Consider the following 20,560-nt stretch of genomic DNA (forward strand, 5'->3'; position numbering starts at 1 on the left):
GGGGGGGGGTGGGGGTCATTTTTCTATGGGGGTCATTTTTCTTCATGTTTAACATGAAGAAAAATAACCCCTGGGTCTTTTTTCTTCAGAAAAATCCAATTATTGTTCAGCTAGGGGGGTCATTATTCTACGTCGAAAAATGACCCCCGGTCATAATTCTACGGGGGTCATTATTCTTCATTACACCGGAAAGGCCCGAGAAGTTGCGATTGACTTCTAGTTCTGTTCAGAAAGCATTTCGAATTGTCTCGTGCAATAAGCCCAACCACTCCGTTGCCAGGGTAGGAGATTCCGTCTGCTTAACTCTATAGATCTGGGTAGTAAGCATTTTAATGTATCTTATGGAGGAAGCCAAAATCCTTCGTTGCTGAGGTAGGAGATACCGTCTTTTTTACTTCTAGTTCTGTGCAGTCAGCATTTTGTTGTATCTAATGCAGCAAGCCTGAATCCGTCGTTACCAAGGTAGGAAATCTGTCTCCGTGACTTCTTGATATGTGCAGTCAGCATCTTGGTTTGTCTCGTTCAGTAAGCCCAGCCACTCCTTTGACAAGGTTGGAGATTCAGACTGCTTTACTGCTATAGTTCTGGGCAGTCAGCATTTTTGTGTGTTTCATTCAGGAAACCCAAGTTCATTGTTGCCGAGGTAGGAGATTCCGTCATTTTCACTTCTAGTTCTCTGCAGTCAGCATTCTATATTTTCTATCCGGTCCCTCGTTTTAAAAAAGTCACACTCAACGCTGACATAAAAAATGCGAAAGTCGCCATCTACATCCTTGTTCAGGCCCTTCACAATTGGCCAAGCTGTCCTACCCGTGTTAGAGGAGACATTTTAGAAACCTCACTGGTAGACTACATGAAGTATTAGACTGAATTCAGTGCTGAAGAGATGCCAGTATTGGACTGAATTCAGTGTTGAAGAGATGCCAGTATTGGACTGAATTTAGTGCTGAAGAGATGCCAGTATTGGGCTGAATTTAGTGCCGAAGAGATACCAGTATTGGACTGAATTCAGTGCTGACGAGATGCCAGTATTGGACTGAATTCAGTGTTGAAGAGATGCCAGTATTGGACTGAATTCAGTGATGAAGAGATGCCAGTATTGGACTGAATTCAGTGATGGAGAGATGCCAGTATTGGACTGAATTCAGTGCTGAAGAGATGCCACTATTAGACCGAATTCAGTGTTGAAGAGATGCCAGTATTGGACTGAATTCAGTGCTGAAGAGATGCCAGTATTGGACTGAATTCAGTGCTGAAGAGATGCCAGTATTGGACTGAATTCAGTGCTGAAGAGATGCCAGTATTGGACTGAATTCAGTGCTGAAGAGATGCCACTATTAGTGAAGAGATGCCAGTATTGGGCTGAATTTAGTGCTGAAGAGATACCAGTACTGGACTGAATTCAGTGCTGAAGAGATGCCACTATTAGACTGAATTCAGTGTTGAAGAGATGCCAGTATTGGACTGAATTCAGTGCTGAAGGGATGCCAGTATTGGACTGAATTCAGTGATGAAGAGATGCCAGTATTCGACTGAATTCAATGCTGAAGAGATGCCAGTATTGAACTGAATTCAGTGTTGAAGAGATGCCAGTATTGCACCTTGATGATGAAGTCATACAACAAACTTTATCATTTACTATTGAACTTGACACAGTAAAAATTGGTTCAACGCATGAGCTGTAGATTTTGATACAAATAAAACTGTAAATGTTGATTTTACTAGAAAAATTGTAAACTTTCCGGCAATCTAGTTTAGATATAAATTGTAATACTGTTGGAATAATAGTGTATGGCAATTGGTTGGAGCATGTGGTTGTGTTTTTCAAGACTTTGAAACTTACGTGGGGTTTTAAACTTATTTTTAAAAATTCAAACATGATGTACTCTCACCCAATTTGAATTTTTAGTGATCCATACTATTTTAAAGATTTATTAGTAACATTAATGAAATTGAAAGACGTGACCGACGAACAACATCCACTGTACTGTTTGAAAAACAGCAAGTATAACCAGATTCAATTGGTAATCTTTATTGAATGTAGATCTGATGTAGATCTGATGTGGTAAATTGCTGAAACAAATTATAAACAAATTATAAATACATGGAATAATATGCAAACTGACATTTTAACAATTCACACAATAATCCATTTATATCATATATGTATATTATCATATATGTATATATATCATAGTAGTCATAAGAAATCAATTGACAATTATAAAAAAAGATGAATTCCAAAATGTGCACCCAGTATTGAAACAGTAGCCCGAGGGAAATTATGGAATGTAGGTAAAGAATGGAAAATAATTTAATTGAAAAATATAAACATAGAATTCACACTTTATAGGTGTGTTGTGTACTTATTAATGACCAGTAAATCATATAAATGATGAAGGTATCCTTATATGTTTAACCTCAAGATATGTAAACACGAGAAAATATGGCGCCTACAACCTACTACAGTAACAGTCATTTGTTTCATAAACATGTCATGGCAAAAACAACAAATAAAATGAATATTTCATATATCTAAATGCATATGATACTTACAATTTGAGGGGACAAGGATGAAACATGGAATATGTTGGTATAGAAAATGTGTAGCACTGCGGCGGGACCGCACGTACACAGCGTGAAAAACTGAACATAGAAGAGTTCCACATAAAGAGGAATAACTCTCAGACTGTATAATACAAGATCAAGAAAGATAACTCTTGGTTCCACTACACTCCCCGCCTGGCATCTTTGGGATACCACTACTCATATGCATGCACAAACATTTCAAAATTGTGATAAACTAGTTGATAAATAATACATCTCGTGATCACTTGATACATGAATCATAATACAAGTCAATGTTTACAAATTCATTGTTAACAGTCCATTATTCACAGTCCATAAGTTACAGTTCACATCTAGTCACTGTTCACTTTCAATGAGCAACGCGAAATCATCAATTGGTCGAATGTAAAATGTTGGTTTTCCTGCTCGAATAGTTCGCACAACAACTTTTCTTAGATTCCATAGTCACTTGGAAAAACGCGGTCGATAATACCAGTTGGCCAGTTGTTCCGATGTTCAGCGGGATCTTTCAACAGTACCACATCATCTACTTTAACGTTTCTGGTTTTGCTTTTCCACTTACGTCTACTTTGTAGGATAGATAGATACTGCTTACGCAACTGATTCCAGAAAATATCTGCAAGGATTTGGACACGTTTCCATTCTGCTCTGTAAACGTCTTGTTGACTGAGTGAATCAGACAAGACTGGTAGGAAATCAACTTTTCCGGTGAGAATCATAGTTGGTGTAAGAATCATTCGGTCATTTGGATCCGAAGGTATCGGTGCTATAGGTCTAGAGTTTATGATGGCACAAACTTCACATAAAAATGTTGCTAATGTCTCATGTGTTAGAGGTTTACCACTAGATTCCAAAAGCATTGAATCGAGGATTTTCCTTGTCATTCCTATGACTCGCTCCCAGACACCACCCATATGGGAGGAATGTGGGACATTGAAAATCCAGGTGATGTAGGATTTGTCCAGGAACCGTTGAACTGGTCCCTCTTCTACTTTTATCGTGTTCACTCTCATTTCCTCAGCAGCTCCAATGAAATTGGTGCCTCGGTCAGATCTTATTATCTTCACTGGGCCACGGAGTGATAGAAATCTACGCAGCGCGTTTATAAAACATGATCTCGACATCTCTTCAAGTACCTCTATGTGAGCCGCTCTTGATGTTAAACAGGTAAACATCAGTCCCCATCTCTTGCTGTTTGCAGCTCCTCCTCTAGTTCTGCGGGTACAGACTTCCCATGGTCCGAAAACATCAATTCCAACAGATGTGAAAGCTGGGCTTGGTATGATCCTGTCCTCTGGTAAGTCTGCCATCAACTGTGTTTCAAGGCCACGGCGAAGTTTTCGTCAAGTCACGCAAGTGTGAATGAAAGATGAAATCATGCGCTTGCCTCCCTAGCTGCAGATCTGTAGCTCTCTGGTTGAAAAAATTCGGATAGACAAACCAGAGAGCTACAGTTCCAAGCGTTGTAAAAACCTCCGATTTACGCCGCCGTTTTTGTGTCGCTCGCTTCGGGAATTATATCCGACTTTAAAAGCATTCAACCGCCTAAAAAATTGGATTTATTAATTAAACATATAGTTTACCCTAACTCTGCTAATTTTGTTTTCCTTTCAATGGTTCACAACGGCCATCCTTCGCCTTGGAATGTCATCGTTTTAAAAAACTCGCCTTATGACAACCATGTTTACCTAGTAGCGAGATCTCGGGTGCGTCGATTTACCCAAATGGACCCAAAATCAAGCGGAAAACAATTATAATAAAATCCTAATAATTTAGGGAAATTTGGAAAAATAAAAGCCGAAGGTCCATAACAATAATTAAAATCTGCAGCTATTGCCTCCCAGGATCCAATAACCTACCGTACGAAGTGCACCTTCAGTGAATAATCTCCCCTGATGTTTGACTTGCTCGTGAAAATGACGAATCAAAAGAACAGAGATATGACTGTTCTTGGGAAGAATAATTGGATTGATTTCCTTTGATGGTAAAATTCCAGCAGCTTTGTTCAATCTTCCACCAACACACATTAGTCCATTTTCATTCACATCACACAACCATTGTGGACCAGTAATCCATGGTAACCGCATAATGTTGATCACATTAGTGTTGCATCTTGTACAAGAATCTGCAGGATTCTTTTCACTGGAAATGAAGTTCCATTGATTGGCATTAGATATTCGTAGAATACGATCAACTCGGTTGCTTACATAGGTGTAAAATCTTCGAGCCCTATTACCAATGTAGCCTAACACAACTCTGCTATCTGTGTAATATCTCATGGTTTGCAATGGGATGCCAAGTTGTACAGATATGATCTTTGCGAGTTCCGTTGCTTAGACAGCTCCACACAACTCTAGGCGAGGAATGGTGTGGCCATTAAGAGGTGCTAACTTGCTTCTTCCCATGATGAATCGAACGCTTGTTTGTCCATCACTTACAGTTTTTATATATGCTGATGCTGCTACTGCCTTTTCTGAAGCATCTGAGAATATGTGAACTTCTGCTGTCTGGGCTGAACTAACAGAAGTGTGAGACATCATACGGGGAATGGCGATATCACTGAGACAGTGAAGAGACGATTGCCACTCGTTCCACTTTTGAAGATTATAGACAGGTAATGGTTCATCCCAGTCAACTCCTTCAGGTGTGCATTCTCGGAGAAGTATTTTACCGCTGATGATGATTGGTGATATGAAACCTAATGGGTCGAATAGGCTGTTTACAGTTGAGAGCAGACCGCGACGAGTAAAAGGCTTCTCTTCAGTAGGTACCGTAAACACAAAAGTATCGTCCTTCAGTCTCCAACAAAGTCCAAGAGATCTGTATATCATGTCATCATTATCTATTTCTTGCAGCTGTTCTCCATGATCGCTTACATCAAAAGCGTCCATCACAGCTTGTTTGTTGGACGTGATTTTGTGAAGACGAATTTGACCTCCTGTTTCATGGTTGACTGAGTACGCTTCATCATGCTGATAGCATCTGATTCATTTGGTATAGAGATTAACCCGTCATCAACGTAGAAGTTATGCTGTACAAAGTTTTTCACATCTCGATCAGCATGTTCGACAGTCTTAAGGAGTCCATAAGATGCAATAGCAGGCGGCGGACTGTTGCCGAATACATGTGAAGTCATTCTGTACTCTATCATGATGTCATCTGGGTTGTTTTCTTTATACCAAAAGAAGCGTAGGTAATTGTGGTGGTCTTCATCAACACGAAATCGGTAAAACATCTGCTCTATATCTGCTGCCATCGCCACCTCATCCTTCCTAAAGCGAAGCAAGATCCCAAGAAGACTGTTGATCATGTCTGGACCAGACATGAGTACTGAATTGAGGGAAACTCCACCATACTTAGCTGACGAGTCGAAAACGCCTCTTATTTGGTCTGGTTTCTTTGGGTTACGAACGCCAAACAAAGGTAGGTACCAGCAACCTGAACTTGTTGGAGGTGGTGCAACTTCTGCTGCTCCACTGTTTAGAACTTTCTCCATGAATTTCACAAACTGCCTTTTCTTTTCTGTATCTCTCTGTAAACTGTTGTGTAGTATCTGAGCTCGATGTAATGCCTGGGGTCTGTTGTTAGGAAGATCAGGTTGGTTCTCTCGAAAAGGAAGAGGTGCAGTCCACATGCCGTCCTTGTCTTTAGTGAATGCTCTATCCATCAACTTAAGGAATAGTCTGTCTTCTACCGATAAACCAGTACAATCATCTTCAGGGGTCTTTATGAAGACATCATGAAATTGAAAGTCACGCTCACCAATTATATAGTTAGACACAAGTGTTTGCTCTTTCACATCAATGTTGTTCTGACACGGTTGACTGCACGTAACTCTACCATCATTGAGAATAGACACTTTGTTGACATTCACAGAGGTTCTTCTATGAAGTCTACCGAGACAAACTTCACCAATTATAGCCCAACCAAGACTAAGTCTTTGAGCGAATGGTTCCCCTCGAGGTCCAGTGATCTGCTCTTCAATGTGATGGGCCTCAATCAAGTCTCTACCAATAAGGAGCTGTATTTTTTAATTCACATGAAACTCAGGTATACTAGATGCAATTCTGAGAAGGTGAGGGTAGCTCTTAGCATCTCCAGGTGTAGGAATTTCAGAAGTTTCGTTAGGGATGTCATCACATTCCATCAAAAGAGGAAGGTCCATTGTCACAGCTGTGTCCAATGATCGTAACTTCATACCATGTGCTTGCCGACCATTTTGGGCTGTCTTTCCCATACATGTAGTCAAAGTGTAATGAATGGGTGAGGACATAATGTTCAAGGCATCAAATAGCTCTGGAGATGCAAGAGACTGGTTGCATTGGTCATCCACGATTGCGTAAACACGATACATGTTGTTAGGAAAGTCTGTGTGAAATACATCAACAAGGACAATTTTGCTGCATGATCTGCCTTGATAATGGCATGATGTGATCAAGAATGTAGTACACTTGACACTAGTGTTTTTTGAAGCTTTCATAGGTACAGGTGATATGTTGTCTGTTTCATGGTTTGTAGAGCTGAGTTATACATTTTCTCCCCGCCATGCATGCTTGGGCTTGATGATGGACCTTTGTTTATATGCAAAGCTGTCGTATGATAAACACTCCCACAATCAGTGCGTTGGATTTTGACTTGGCAGTCTTTTGCTGTATGACTAGTTGAGGTGCAACATCTAGTACAAATGTTTTTACTTTGCAAGAAGTTCTTGCGTTCAAAGAACGGTTTTGCACGGAAGGCTCTACAATTACGGATGCTATGATTTGCCTTATAAAATGGACAGCGGGCGTTGTTGTTGTTGTCTGTTGACACCTCAGACTTTTTGGAGTATACCGGTCTCTTGAGAGCTGTTTGTCGGCTGTTGGTGAATACAAATGCCAGATCATTTCTGATTTCACTCATTTCGCGTACAAATGTCACATAATATGAAAATGGTGGGAACGGCACTTTGTTCAACTTTTTGTAATTGGAAGCTTTGGCGATCCATTTTTCCTGCAGGTGAAATGGTAATTTGTTGATGATAGGATTCACTCCAATTGACGAGTTAAAATACGATAGGCTTGTAGAAAATGTTGAATTGTCCATCAGTGATTCTATCTTAATGAAAATGTTTAACAAGTCAAACAGGCGTTTTGTTTTCAGCTGATGTCACTGGTCGGAAGTTTTCTAGCTGGTGACGTATCGACGCTTCGATCATTTCTGGTCTCCCGTACATCTCATCAAGTCTTTTCCATATTATTTGAAGTGCTCCCTAAGGTTTCCCAGGATTTGCATTGCGAATTCCAAATGCTGTAAGTTTGGAATTGCCAGTGAGTCTATTTAACATTAACTCAAGTTCTTCATTACAGGAAACTTTTAGTTAACTGACAATATTGGTAAATGTTTCCTTCCAGGCATTGTACGAATCTGGCGAGTCATCAAAGTTTGAAAAACGTTCAGGAAGCATTTGCTTTTTAATCATAAGCAGGGCCATTTCAGATAGCACATGAGGCGATTCAGTTGTGGGTATATGGACATCAACAGGATTGGAAGGGATATTTTCCACAAACTTCTGTGTTCGTTACCCTGAACTCTCTCTCTCTCTCAATGTCCGCAAGGTCTTGCTCCATTGAAAGTTCATCATCACTAGCACTCTGTTCTTGTTTCAGCAAATCTAAGTCAATGTCCAACTCACACTTTTTTCTGTTCATTTCAGCTATGCGTATTGATTCATCTTCCTCAAGGCGAAGTTTCTGTTTTCTTAGCTCTGCTTCTTTTTTCATTATTTACAACTTCCGCTCTTTTCTTCTTTTCCTCTCAGTGCTGGTTGTTGATATTTCTGAGGCTGTTTCTAAGAGGTCTAATTTTGCAGCTTTAATGTTGTCTAAGGCTTTGTAACCACTGACTTTCCTTTCTCAAAGTCCTCGGTACATCGTTTCATCTCGCTTTTACATTGTTCACTTCTGGAGTGTCTTTGTAGAAAGACAAGGTACTGTTTAATACTGTTGTGAAACTCACTGAATGTGTTCTCTATATCACTATGTAAGATTTGGTATTGTTCAATAGTTCTGTCACATTTTTGCACTCGTAGAATGCATTTCTCGACTTTCCCCCCATGTTTCGAATATAGGTTTTTTATATTTTGAACATTCTTCTTCAAATGCTAAGAGTTCTTTTTCATTCAAGATAACATCACGTTTATCCTTGGTAGAGGTGTTGGTTTCTTCAATCTCATTCTGGGAATCACAGTTCCGTGGTAAGGGGAGCCCTCCAGTAGCCATGTTTCCTTGGTGTGTTAATTCAATTTACTGTACTGTTTGAAAAACAGAAAGTATAACCAGATTCGATTTACTGTACTGTTTGAAAAACAGCAAGTTTAACCAGATTCAATTGGTAATCTTTATTGAATGTAGATCTGATGTAGATCTGATGTGGTAAATTGCTGAAACAAATTATAAACAATTTATAAATACAGTAAAACACGGTTATAGCGAACACGCTTCTAATGAACTGACGCTTACAGCGAAGTGAATTTCATTCCCCAAGTCTCTAATTCATGTGGTAAACTTGACGGATATAACGAATTACGCTTATAACGAAGTTAAATTTACCGTCCCTGGGACTTCGTTATAAGCGTGTTTTACTGTACATGGAATAATATGCAAACTGACATTTTAACAATTCACACAATAATCCATTTATATCATATATGTATATATATCATAGTAGTCATAAGAAATCAATTGACAATTATCAAAAAAAAAAAAACGAATTCCAAAATGTGCACCCAGTATTGAAACAGTAGCCCGAGGGAAATTATGGAAAGTAGATAAAAAATGGAAAATAATTTAATTGAAAAATATAAACATAGAATTCACACTTTATAGGTGTGCTGTGTACTTATTAATGACCAGTAAATCATATAAATGATGAAGGTATCCTTATATGTTTAACCTCAAGATATGTAAACACGAGAAAATATGGCGCCTACAACCTACTACAGTAACATTCATTTGTTTCATAAACATGTCATGGCAAAAACAACAAATAAAATGAATATTTCATATATCTAAATGCATATGATACTTACAATTTGAGGGGACAAGGATGAAACATGGAATATGTTGGTATAGAAAATGTGTAGCACTGCGGCGGGACCGCACGTACACAGCGTGAAAAACTGAACATAGAAGAGTTCCACATAAAGAGGAATAACTCTCAGACTGTATAATACAAGATCAAGAAAGATAACTCTTGGTTCCACTACGCTCCCCGCCTGGCATCTTTGTGATGCCACTACTCATATGCATGCACAAACATTTCAAAATTGTGATAAACTAGTTGATAAATAATACATCTCGTGATCACTTGATACATGAATCATAATACAAGTCAATGTTTACAAATTCATTGTTAACAGTCCATTATTCACAGTCCATAAGTTACGGTTCACATCTAGTCACTGTTCACTTTCAATTAGCAACACGAGACCATGAATTGGTCGAATGTAAAATGTTGGTTTTCCTGCTCGAATAGTTCGCACAACAACTTTTCTCACGATTCCATCGTCACTTGGAAATACGCGGTCGATAATACCAGTTGGCCAGTTGTTCCGATGTTCAGCGGGATCTTTCAACAGTACCACGTCATCTACTTTAACGTTTCTGGTTTTGCTTTTCCACTTACGTCTACTTTGTAGGATAGATAGATACTGCTTACGCAACTGATTCCAGAAAATATCTGCAAGGATTTGGACACGTTTCCATTCTGCTCTGTAAACGTCTTGTTGACTGAGTGAATCAGACAAGACTGGTAGGAAATCAACTTTTCCGGTGAGAATCATAGTTGGTGTAAGAATCATTCGGTCATTTGGATCCGAAGGTATCGGTGCTATAGGTCTAGAGTTTATGATGGCACAAACTTCACATAAAAATGTTGCTAATGTCTCATGTGTTAGAGGTTTACCACTAGATTCCAAAAGCAGTGAATCGAGGATTTTCCTTGTCATTCCTATGACTCGCTCCTAGAAACCACCCATATGGGAGGAATGTGGGACATTGAAAATCCAGGTGATGTAGGATTTGTCCAGGAACTGTTGAACTGATCCCTCTTCTACTTTTATCGTGTTCACTCTCATTTCCTCAGCAGCTCCAATGAAATTGGTGCCTCGGTCAGATCTTATTATCTTCACTGGGCCACGGAGTGATAGAAATCTACGCAGCGCGTTTATAAAACATGATCTCGACATCTCTTCAAGTACCTCTATGTGAGCCGCTCTTGATGTTAAACAGGTAAACATCAGTCCCCATCTCTTGCTGTTTGCAGCTCCTCCTCTAGTTCTGCGGGTACAGACTTCCCATGGTCCGAAAACATCAATTCCAACAGATGTGAAAGCTGGGCCTGGTGTGATCCTGTCCTCTGGTAAGTCTGCCATCAACTGTGTTTCAAGGCCACGGCGAAGTTTTCGTCAAGTCACGCAAGTGTGAATGAAAGATGAAATCATGCGCTTGCCTCCCAGGATCCAATAACCTACCGTACGAAGTGCACCTTCAGTGAATAATCTCCCCTGATGTTTGACTTGCTCGTGAAAATGACGAATCAAAAGAACAGAGATATGACTGTTCTTGGGAAGAATAATTGGATTGATTTCCTTTGATGGTAAAATTCCAGCAGCTTTGTTCAATCTTCCACCAACACACATTAGTCCATTTTCATCTAAGAATGGTGCAAGTGTGGATATACTTGTGTCTTTGTTCAAAGGTTTTCCAGACTTTAAACTGTTTATCTCTTTAGAGAAGAATTCTTGTTGAATCTGTTTTACGACAAAGGTCTCTGCTTCACGAATTTCATTATAACGGGTAAGGTTCATAGGTTTCTGATCACGACTAGCTCTAAACCTGCGGCAAACTCGCTTGAGACAAGCAATGACCATAATGAGACAACTCCAACGATCAAATCGATCAAATTACTTGGTAATGAAATCAGATCCTGTTGTTGTAATGGTAACATCAGTTTGTGAACATATTACAGGTCTATTGATTGGACGGACTTCTCTGTCACTATCAGGTTCAACAAGTGGAAACTGCGTAGGTTTCATTTCCGTCACATCACACAACCATTGTGGACCAGTAATCCATGGTAACCGCATAATGTTGATCACATTAGTGTTGCATCTTGTACAAGAATCTGCAGGATTCTTTTCACTGGAAATGAAGTTCCATTGATTGGCATTAGATATTCGTAGAATACGATCAACTCGGTTGCTTACATAGGTGTAAAATCTTCGAGTCCTATTACCAATGTAGCCTAACACAACTCTGCTATCTGTGTAATATCTCATGGTTTGCAATGGGATGCCAAGTTGAACAGATATGATCTTTGCGAGTTCCGTTGCTAAGACAGCCCCACACAACTCTAGGCGAGGAATGGTGTGGCCATTAAGAGGTGCTAACTTGCTTCTTCCCATGATGAATCGAACGCTTGTTTGTCCATCACTTACAGTTTTTATATATGCTGATGCTGCTATTGCCTTTTCTGAAGCATCTGAGAATATGTGAACTTCTGCTGTCTGGGCTGAACTAACAGAAGTGTGAGACATCATACGGGGAATGGCGATATCACTGAGACAGTGAAGAGACGATTGCCACTCGTTCCACTTTTGAAGATTATTGACAGGTAATGGTTCATCCCAGTCAACTCCTTCAGGTGTGCATTCTCGGAGAAGTATTTTACCGCTGATGATGATTGGTGATATGAAACCTAATGGGTCGAATAGGCTGTTTACAGTTGAGAGCAGACCGCGACGAGTAAAAGGCTTCTCTTCGGTAGGTACCGTAAACACAAAAGTATCGTCCTTCAGTCTCCAACAAAGTCCAAGAGATCTGTATATCATGTCATCATTATCTATTTCTTGCAGCTGTTCTCCATGATCGCTTACATCAAAAGCGTCCATCACAGCTTGTTTGTTGGACGTGATTTTGTGAAGACGAATTTGACCTCCTGTTTCATGGTTGACTGAGTACGCTTCATCATGCTGATAGCATCTGATTCATTTGGTATAGAGATTAACCCGTCATCAACGTAGAAGTTATGCTGTACAAAGTTTTTCACATCTCGATCAGCATGTTCGACAGTCTTAAGGAGTCCATAAGATGCAATAGCAGGCGGCGGACTGTTGCCGAATACATGTGAAGTCATTCTGTACTCTATCATGATGTCATCTAGGTTGTTTTCTTTATACCAAAAGAAGCGTAGGTAATTGCGGTGGTCTTCATCAACACGAAATCGGTAATACATCTGCTCTATATCTGCTGCCATCGCCACCTCATCCTTCCTAAAGCGAAGCAAGATCCCAAGAAGACTGTTGATCATGTCTGGACCAGACATGAGTACTGAATTGAGGGAAACTCCACCATACTTAGCTGACGAGTCGAAAACGCCTCTTATTTGGTCTGGTTTCTTTGGGTTACGAACGCCAAACAAAGGTAGGTACCAGCAACCTGAACTTGTTGGAGGTGGTGCAACTTCTGCTGCTCCACTGTTTAGAACTTTCTCCATGAATTTCACAAACTGCCTTTTCTTTTCTGTATCTCTCTGTAAACTGTTGTGTAGTATCTGAGCTCGATGTAATGCCTGGGGTCTGTTGTTAGGAAGATCAGGTTGGTTCTCTCGAAAAGGAAGAGGTGCAGTCCACATGCCGTCCTTGTCTTTAGTGAATGCTCTATCCATCAACTTAAGGAATAGTCTGTCTTCTACCGATAAACCAGTACAATCATCTTCAGGGGTCTTTATGAAGACATCATGAAATTGAAAGTCACGCTCACCAATTATATAGTTAGACACAAGTGTTTGCTCTTTCACATCAATGTTGTTCTGACACGGTTGACTGCACGTAACTCTACCATCATTGAGAATAGACACTTTGTTGACATTCACAGAGGTTCTTCTATGAAGTCTACCGAGACAAACTTCACCAATTATAGCCCAACCAAGACTAAGTCTTTGAGCGAATGGTTCCCCTCGAGGTCCAGTGATCTGCTCTTCAATGTGATGGGCCTCAATCAAGTCTCTACCAATAAGGAGCTGTATTTTTTAATTCACATGAAACTCAGGTATACTAGATGCAATTCTGAGAAGGTGAGGGTAGCTCTTAGCATCTCCAGGTGTAGGAATTTCAGAAGTTTCGTTAGGGATGTCATCACATTCCATCAAAAGAGGAAGGTCCATTGTCACAGCTGTGTCCAATGATCGTAACTTCATACCATGTGCTTGCCGACCATTTTGGGCTGTCTTTCCCATACATGTAGTCAAAGTGTAATGAATGGGTGAGGACATAATGTTCAAGGCATCAAATAGCTCTGGAGATGCAAGAGACTGGTTGCATTGGTCATCCACGATTGCGTAAACACGATACATGTTGTTAGGAAAGTCTGTGTGAAATACATCAACAAGGACAATTTTGCTGCATGATCTGCCTTGATAATGGCATGATGTGATCAAGAATGTAGTACACTTGACACTAGTGTTTTTTGAAGCTTTCATAGGTACAGGTGATATGTTGTCTGTTTCATGGTTTGTAGAGCTGAGTTATACATTTTCTCCCCGCCATGCATGCTTGGGCTTGATGATGGACCTTTGTTTATATGCAAAGCTGTCGTATGATAAACACTCCCACAATCAGTGCGTTGGATTTTGACTTGGCAGTCTTTTGCTGTATGACTAGTTGAGGTGCAACATCTAGTACAAATGTTTTTACTTTGCAAGAAGTTCTTGCGTTCAAAGAACGGTTTTGCACGGAAGGCTCTACAATTACGGATGCTATGATTTGCCTTATAAAATGGACAGCGGGCGTTGTTGTTGTTGTCTGTTGACACCTCAGACTTTTTGGAGTATACCGGTCTCTTGAGAGCTGTTTGTCGGCTGTTGGTGAATACAAATGCCAGATCATTTCTGATTTCACTCATTTCGCGTACAAATGTCACATAATATGAAAATGGTGGGAACGGCACTTTGTTCAACTTTTTGTAATTGGAAGCTTTGGCGATCCATTTTTCCTGCAGGTGAAATGGTAATTTGTTGATGATAGGATTCACTCCAATTGACGAGTTAAAATACGATAGGCTTGTAGAAAATGTTGAATTGTCCATCAGTGATTCTATCTTAATGAAAATGTTTAACAAGTCAAACAGGCGTTTTGTTTTCAGCTGATGTCACTGGTCGGAAGTTTTCTAGCTGGTGACGTATCGACGCTTCGATCATTTCTGGTCTCCCGTACATCTCATCAAGTCTTTTCCATATTATTTGAAGTGCTCCCTAAGGTTTCCCAGGATTTGCATTGCGAATTCCAAATGCTGTAAGTTTGGAATTGCCAGTGAGTCTATTTAACATTAACTCAAGTTCTTCATTACAGGAAACTTTTAGTTAACTGACAATATTGGTAAATGTTTCCTTCCAGGCATTGTACGAATCTGGCGAGTCATCAAAGTTTGAAAAACGTTCAGGAAGCATTTGCTTTTTAATCATAAGCAGGGCCATTTCAGATAGCACATGAGGCGATTCAGTTGTGGGTATATGGACATCAACAGGATTGGAAGGGATATTTTCCACAAACTTCTGTGTTCGTTACCCTGAACTCTCTCTCTCTCTCAATGTCCGCAAGGTCTTGCTCCATTGAAAGTTCATCATCACTAGCACTCTGTTCTTGTTTCAGCAAATCTAAGTCAATGTCCAACTCACACTTTTTTCTGTTCATTTCAGCTATGCGTATTGATTCATCTTCCTCAAGGCGAAGTTTCTGTTTTCTTAGCTCTGCTTCTTTTTTCATTATTTACAACTTCCGCTCTTTTCTTCTTTTCCTCTCAGTGCTGGTTGTTGATATTTCTGAGGCTGTTTCTAAGAGGTCTAATTTTGCAGCTTTAATGTTGTCTAAGGCTTTGTAACCACTGACTTTCCTTTCTCAAAGTCCTCGGTACATCGTTTCATCTCGCTTTTACATTGTTCACTTCTGGAGTGTCTTTGTAGAAAGACAAGGTACTGTTTAATACTGTTGTGAAACTCACTGAATGTGTTCTCTATATCACTATGTAAGATTTGGTATTGTTCAATAGTTCTGTCACATTTTTGCACTCGTAGAATGCATTTCTCGACTTTCCCCCCATGTTTCGAATATAGGTTTTTTATATTTTGAACATTCTTCTTCAAATGCTAAGAGTTCTTTTTCATTCAAGATAACATCACGTTTATCCTTGGTAGAGGTGTTGGTTTCTTCAATCTCATTCTGGGAATCACAGTTCCGTGGTAAGGGGAGCCCTCCAGTAGCCATGTTTCCTTGGTGTGTTAATTCAATTTACTGTACTGTTTGAAAAACAGAAAGTATAACCAGATTCAATTTACTGTACTGTTTGAAAAACAGCAAGTTTAACCAGATTCAATTGGTAATCTTTATTGAATGTAGATCTGATGTAGATCTGATGTGGTAAATTGCTGAAACAAATTATAAACAATTTATAAATACAGTAAAACACGGTTATAGCGAACACGCTTCTAATGAACTGACGCTTACAGCGAAGTGAATTTCATTCCCCAAGTCTCTAATTCATGTGGTAAACTTGACGGATATAACGAATTACGCTTATAACGAAGTTAAATTTACCGTCCCTGGGACTTCGTTATAAGCGTGTTTTACTGTACATGGAATAATATGCAAACTGACATTTTAACAATTCACACAATAATCCATTTATATCATATATGTATATATATCATAGTAGTCATAAGAAATCAATTGACAATTATCAAAAAAAAAAAAACGAATTCCAAAATGTGCACCCAGTATTGAAACAGTAGCCCGAGGGAAATTATGGAAAGTAGATAAAAAATGGAAAATAATTTAATTGAAAAATATAAACATAGAATTCACACTTTATAGGTGTGCTGTGTACTTATTAATGACCAGTAAATCATATAAATGATGAAGGTATCCTTATATGTTTAACCTCAAGATATGTAAACACGAGAAAATATGGCGCCTACAACCTACTACAGTAATAGTCATTTGTTTCATAAACATGTCATGGCAAAAACAACAAATAAAATGAATATTTCATATATCTAAATGCATATGATACTTACAATTTGAGGGGACAAGGATGAAACATGGAATATGTTGGTATAGAAAATGTGTAGCACTGCGGCGGGACCGCACGTACACAGCGTGAAAAACTGAACATAGAAGAGTTCCACATAAAGAGGAATAACTCTCAGACTGTATAATACAAGATCAAGAAAGATAACTCTTGGTTCCACTACACTCCCCGCCTGGCATCTTTGTGATGCCACTACTCATATGCATGCACAAACATTTCAAAATTGTGATAAACTAGTTGATAAATAATACATCTCGTGATCACTTGATACATGAATCATAATACAAGTCAATGTTTACAAATTCATTGTTAACAGTCCATTATTCACAGTCCATAAGTTACGGTTCACATCTAGTCACTGTTCACTTTCAATTAGCAACACGAGACCATGAATTGGTCGAATGTAAAATGTTGGTTTTCCTGCTCGAATAGTTCGCACAACAACTTTTCTCACGATTCCATCGTCACTTGGAAATACGCGGTCGATAATACCAGTTGGCCAGTTGTTCCGATGTTCAGCGGGATCTTTCAACAGTACCACGTCATCTACTTTAACGTTTCTGGTTTTGCTTTTCCACTTACGTCTACTTTGTAGGATAGATAGATACTGCTTACGCAACTGATTCCAGAAAATATCTGCAAGGATTTGGACACGTTTCCATTCTGCTCTGTAAACGTCTTGTTGACTGAGTGAATCAGACAAGACTGGTAGGAAATCAACTTTTCCGGTGAGAATCATAGTTGGTGTAAGAATCATTCGGTCATTTGGATCCGAAGGTATCGGTGCTATAGGTCTAGAGTTTATGATGGCACAAACTTCACATAAAAATGTTGCTAATGTCTCATGTGTTAGAGGTTTACCACTAGATTCCAAAAGCAGTGAATCGAGGATTTTCCTTGTCATTCCTATGACTCGCTCCTAGAAACCACCCATATGGGAGGAATGTGGGACATTGAAAATCCAGGTGATGTAGGATTTGTCCAGGAACTGTTGAACTGATCCCTCTTCTACTTTTATCGTGTTCACTCTCATTTCCTCAGCAGCTCCAATGAAATTGGTGCCTCGGTCAGATCTTATTATCTTCACTGGGCCACGGAGTGATAGAAATCTACGCAGCGCGTTTATAAAACATGATCTCGACATCTCTTCAAGTACCTCTATGTGAGCCGCTCTTGATGTTAAACAGGTAAACATCAGTCCCCATCTCTTGCTGTTTGCAGCTCCTCCTCTAGTTCTGCGGGTACAGACTTCCCATGGTCCGAAAACATCAATTCCAACAGATGTGAAAGCTGGGCCTGGTGTGATCCTGTCCTCTGGTAAGTCTGCCATCAACTGTGTTTCAAGGCCACGGCGAAGTTTTCGTCAAGTCACGCAAGTGTGAATGAAAGATGAAATCATGCGCTTGCCTCCCAGGATCCAATAACCTACCGTACGAAGTGCACCTTCAGTGAATAATCTCCCCTGATGTTTGACTTGCTCGTGAAAATGACGAATCAAAAGAACAGAGATATGACTGTTCTTGGGAAGAATAATTGGATTGATTTCCTTTGATGGTAAAATTCCAGCAGCTTTGTTCAATCTTCCACCAACACACATTAGTCCATTTTCATCTAAGAATGGTGCAAGTGTGGATATACTTGTGTCTTTGTTCAAAGGTTTTCCAGACTTTAAACTGTTTATCTCTTTAGAGAAGAATTCTTGTTGAATCTGTTTTACGACAAAGGTCTCTGCTTCACGAATTTCATTATAACGGGTAAGGTTCATAGGTTTCTGATCACGACTAGCTCTAAACCTGCGGCAAACTCGCTTGAGACAAGCAATGACCATAATGAGACAACTCCAACGATCAAATCGATCAAATTACTTGGTAATGAAATCAGATCCTGTTGTTGTAATGGTAACATCAGTTTGTGAACATATTACAGGTCTATTGATTGGACGGACTTCTCTGTCACTATCAGGTTCAACAAGTGGAAACTGCGTAGGTTTCATTTCCGTCACATCACACAACCATTGTGGACCAGTAATCCATGGTAACCGCATAATGTTGATCACATTAGTGTTGCATCTTGTACAAGAATCTGCAGGATTCTTTTCACTGGAAATGAAGTTCCATTGATTGGCATTAGATATTCGTAGAATACGATCAACTCGGTTGCTTACATAGGTGTAAAATCTTCGAGTCCTATTACCAATGTAGCCTAACACAACTCTGCTATCTGTGTAATATCTCATGGTTTGCAATGGGATGCCAAGTTGAACAGATATGATCTTTGCGAGTTCCGTTGCTAAGACAGCTCCACACAACTCTAGGCGAGGAATGGTGTGGCCATTAAGAGGTGCTAACTTGCTTCTTCCCATGATGAATCGAACGCTTGTTTGTCCATCACTTACAGTTTTTATATATGCTGATGCTGCTATTGCCTTTTCTGAAGCATCTGAGAATATGTGAACTTCTGCTGTCTGGGCTGAACTAACAGAAGTGTGAGACATCATACGGGGAATGGCGATATCACTGAGACAGTGAAGAGACGATTGCCACTCGTTCCACTTTTGAAGATTATTGACAGGTAATGGTTCATCCCAGTCAACTCCTTCAGGTGTGCATTCTCGGAGAAGTATTTTACCGCTGATGATGATTGGTGATATGAAACCTAATGGGTCGAATAGGCTGTTTACAGTTGAGAGCAGACCGCGACGAGTAAAAGGCTTCTCTTCGGTAGGTACCGTAAACACAAAAGTATCGTCCTTCAGTCTCCAACAAAGTCCAAGAGATCTGTATATCATGTCATCATTATCTATTTCTTGCAGCTGTTCTCCATGATCGCTTACATCAAAAGCGTCCATCACAGCTTGTTTGTTGGACGTGATTTTGTGAAGACGAATTTGACCTCCTGTTTCATGGTTGACTGAGTACGCTTCATCATGCTGATAGCATCTGATTCATTTGGTATAGAGATTAACCCGTCATCAACGTAGAAGTTATGCTGTACAAAGTTTTTCACATCTCGATCAGCATGTTCGACAGTCTTAAGGAGTCCATAAGATGCAATAGCAGGCGGCGGACTGTTGCCGAATACATGTGAAGTCATTCTGTACTCTATCATGATGTCATCTAGGTTGTTTTCTTTATACCAAAAGAAGCGTAGGTAATTGCGGTGGTCTTCATCAACACGAAATCGGTAAAACATCTGCTCTATATCTGCTGCCATCGCCACCTCATCCTTCCTAAAGCGAAGCAAGATCCCAAGAAGACTGTTGATCATGTCTGGACCAGACATGAGTACTGAATTGAGGGAAACTCCACCATACTTAGCTGACGAGTCGAAAACGCCTCTTATTTGGTCTGGTTTCTTTGGGTTACGAACGCCAAACAAAGGTAGGTACCAGCAACCTGAACTTGTTGGAGGTGGTGCAACTTCTGCTGCTCCACTGTTTAGAACTTTCTCCATGAATTTCACAAACTGCCTTTTCTTTTCTGTATCTCTCTGTAAACTGTTGTGTAGTATCTGAGCTCGATGTAATGCCTGGGGTCTGTTGTTAGGAAGATCAGGTTGGTTCTCTCGAAAAGGAAGAGGTGCAGTCCACATGCCGTCCTTGTCTTTAGTGAATGCTCTATCCATCAACTTAAGGAATAGTCTGTCTTCTACCGATAAACCAGTACAATCATCTTCAGGGGTCTTTATGAAGACATCATGAAATTGAAAGTCACGCTCACCAATTATATAGTTAGACACAAGTGTTTGCTCTTTCACATCAATGTTGTTCTGACACGGTTGACTGCACGTAACTCTACCATCATTGAGAATAGACACTTTGTTGACATTCACAGAGGTTCTTCTATGAA

The 20,560-nt window shown here is 39.8% G+C and overlaps 3 protein-coding genes and 2 pseudogenes across 3 annotated transcripts; all 5 read right to left on the reverse strand.

Annotated features, from left to right (window-relative positions):
* Nucleotides 1–4,922: 4,922 nt before the first annotated feature.
* Nucleotides 4,923–5,480, reverse strand: LOC128165964 (uncharacterized). Its single transcript, XM_052830892.1, has one exon. It carries the CDS (start codon nt 5,478–5,480, stop codon nt 4,923–4,925), a length of 558 nt encoding a protein of 185 aa, XP_052686852.1.
* Nucleotides 5,481–8,954: 3,474 nt separating this feature from the next.
* Nucleotides 8,955–11,945, reverse strand: LOC128167138 (uncharacterized; annotated as a pseudogene).
* On the reverse strand, nt 11,534–12,520 carry LOC128165965 (uncharacterized). Its single transcript, XM_052830893.1, has one exon. The coding sequence runs from the start codon at nt 12,518–12,520 to the stop codon at nt 11,534–11,536; it is 987 nt and encodes a 328-aa protein (XP_052686853.1).
* A 3,365-nt stretch (nt 12,521–15,885) lies between these two features.
* Nucleotides 15,886–18,540, reverse strand: LOC128164624 (uncharacterized; annotated as a pseudogene).
* A 33-nt stretch (nt 18,541–18,573) lies between these two features.
* On the reverse strand, nt 18,574–19,560 carry LOC128165966 (uncharacterized). Its single transcript, XM_052830895.1, has one exon. The coding sequence runs from the start codon at nt 19,558–19,560 to the stop codon at nt 18,574–18,576; it is 987 nt and encodes a 328-aa protein (XP_052686855.1).
* Nucleotides 19,561–20,560: the final 1,000 nt, after the last annotated feature.

This window comes from Crassostrea angulata, chromosome 10 (genome assembly GCF_025612915.1).
Source record: "Crassostrea angulata isolate pt1a10 chromosome 10, ASM2561291v2, whole genome shotgun sequence".
In the NCBI taxonomy this organism is placed as follows: Eukaryota; Metazoa; Mollusca; class Bivalvia; order Ostreida; family Ostreidae; genus Magallana; species Magallana angulata.

Bases quoted from the DNA above. Each gene is read 5' to 3' on its own strand.
- LOC128165966 (XM_052830895.1), bottom strand. From the start codon at position 19,560: ATGGACGCTTTTGATGTAAGCGATCATGGAGAACAGCTGCAAGAAATA.
- LOC128165965 (XM_052830893.1), bottom strand. From the start codon at position 12,520: ATGGACGCTTTTGATGTAAGCGATCATGGAGAACAGCTGCAAGAAATA.
- LOC128165964 (XM_052830892.1), bottom strand. From the start codon at position 5,480: ATGGACGCTTTTGATGTAAGCGATCATGGAGAACAGCTGCAAGAAATA.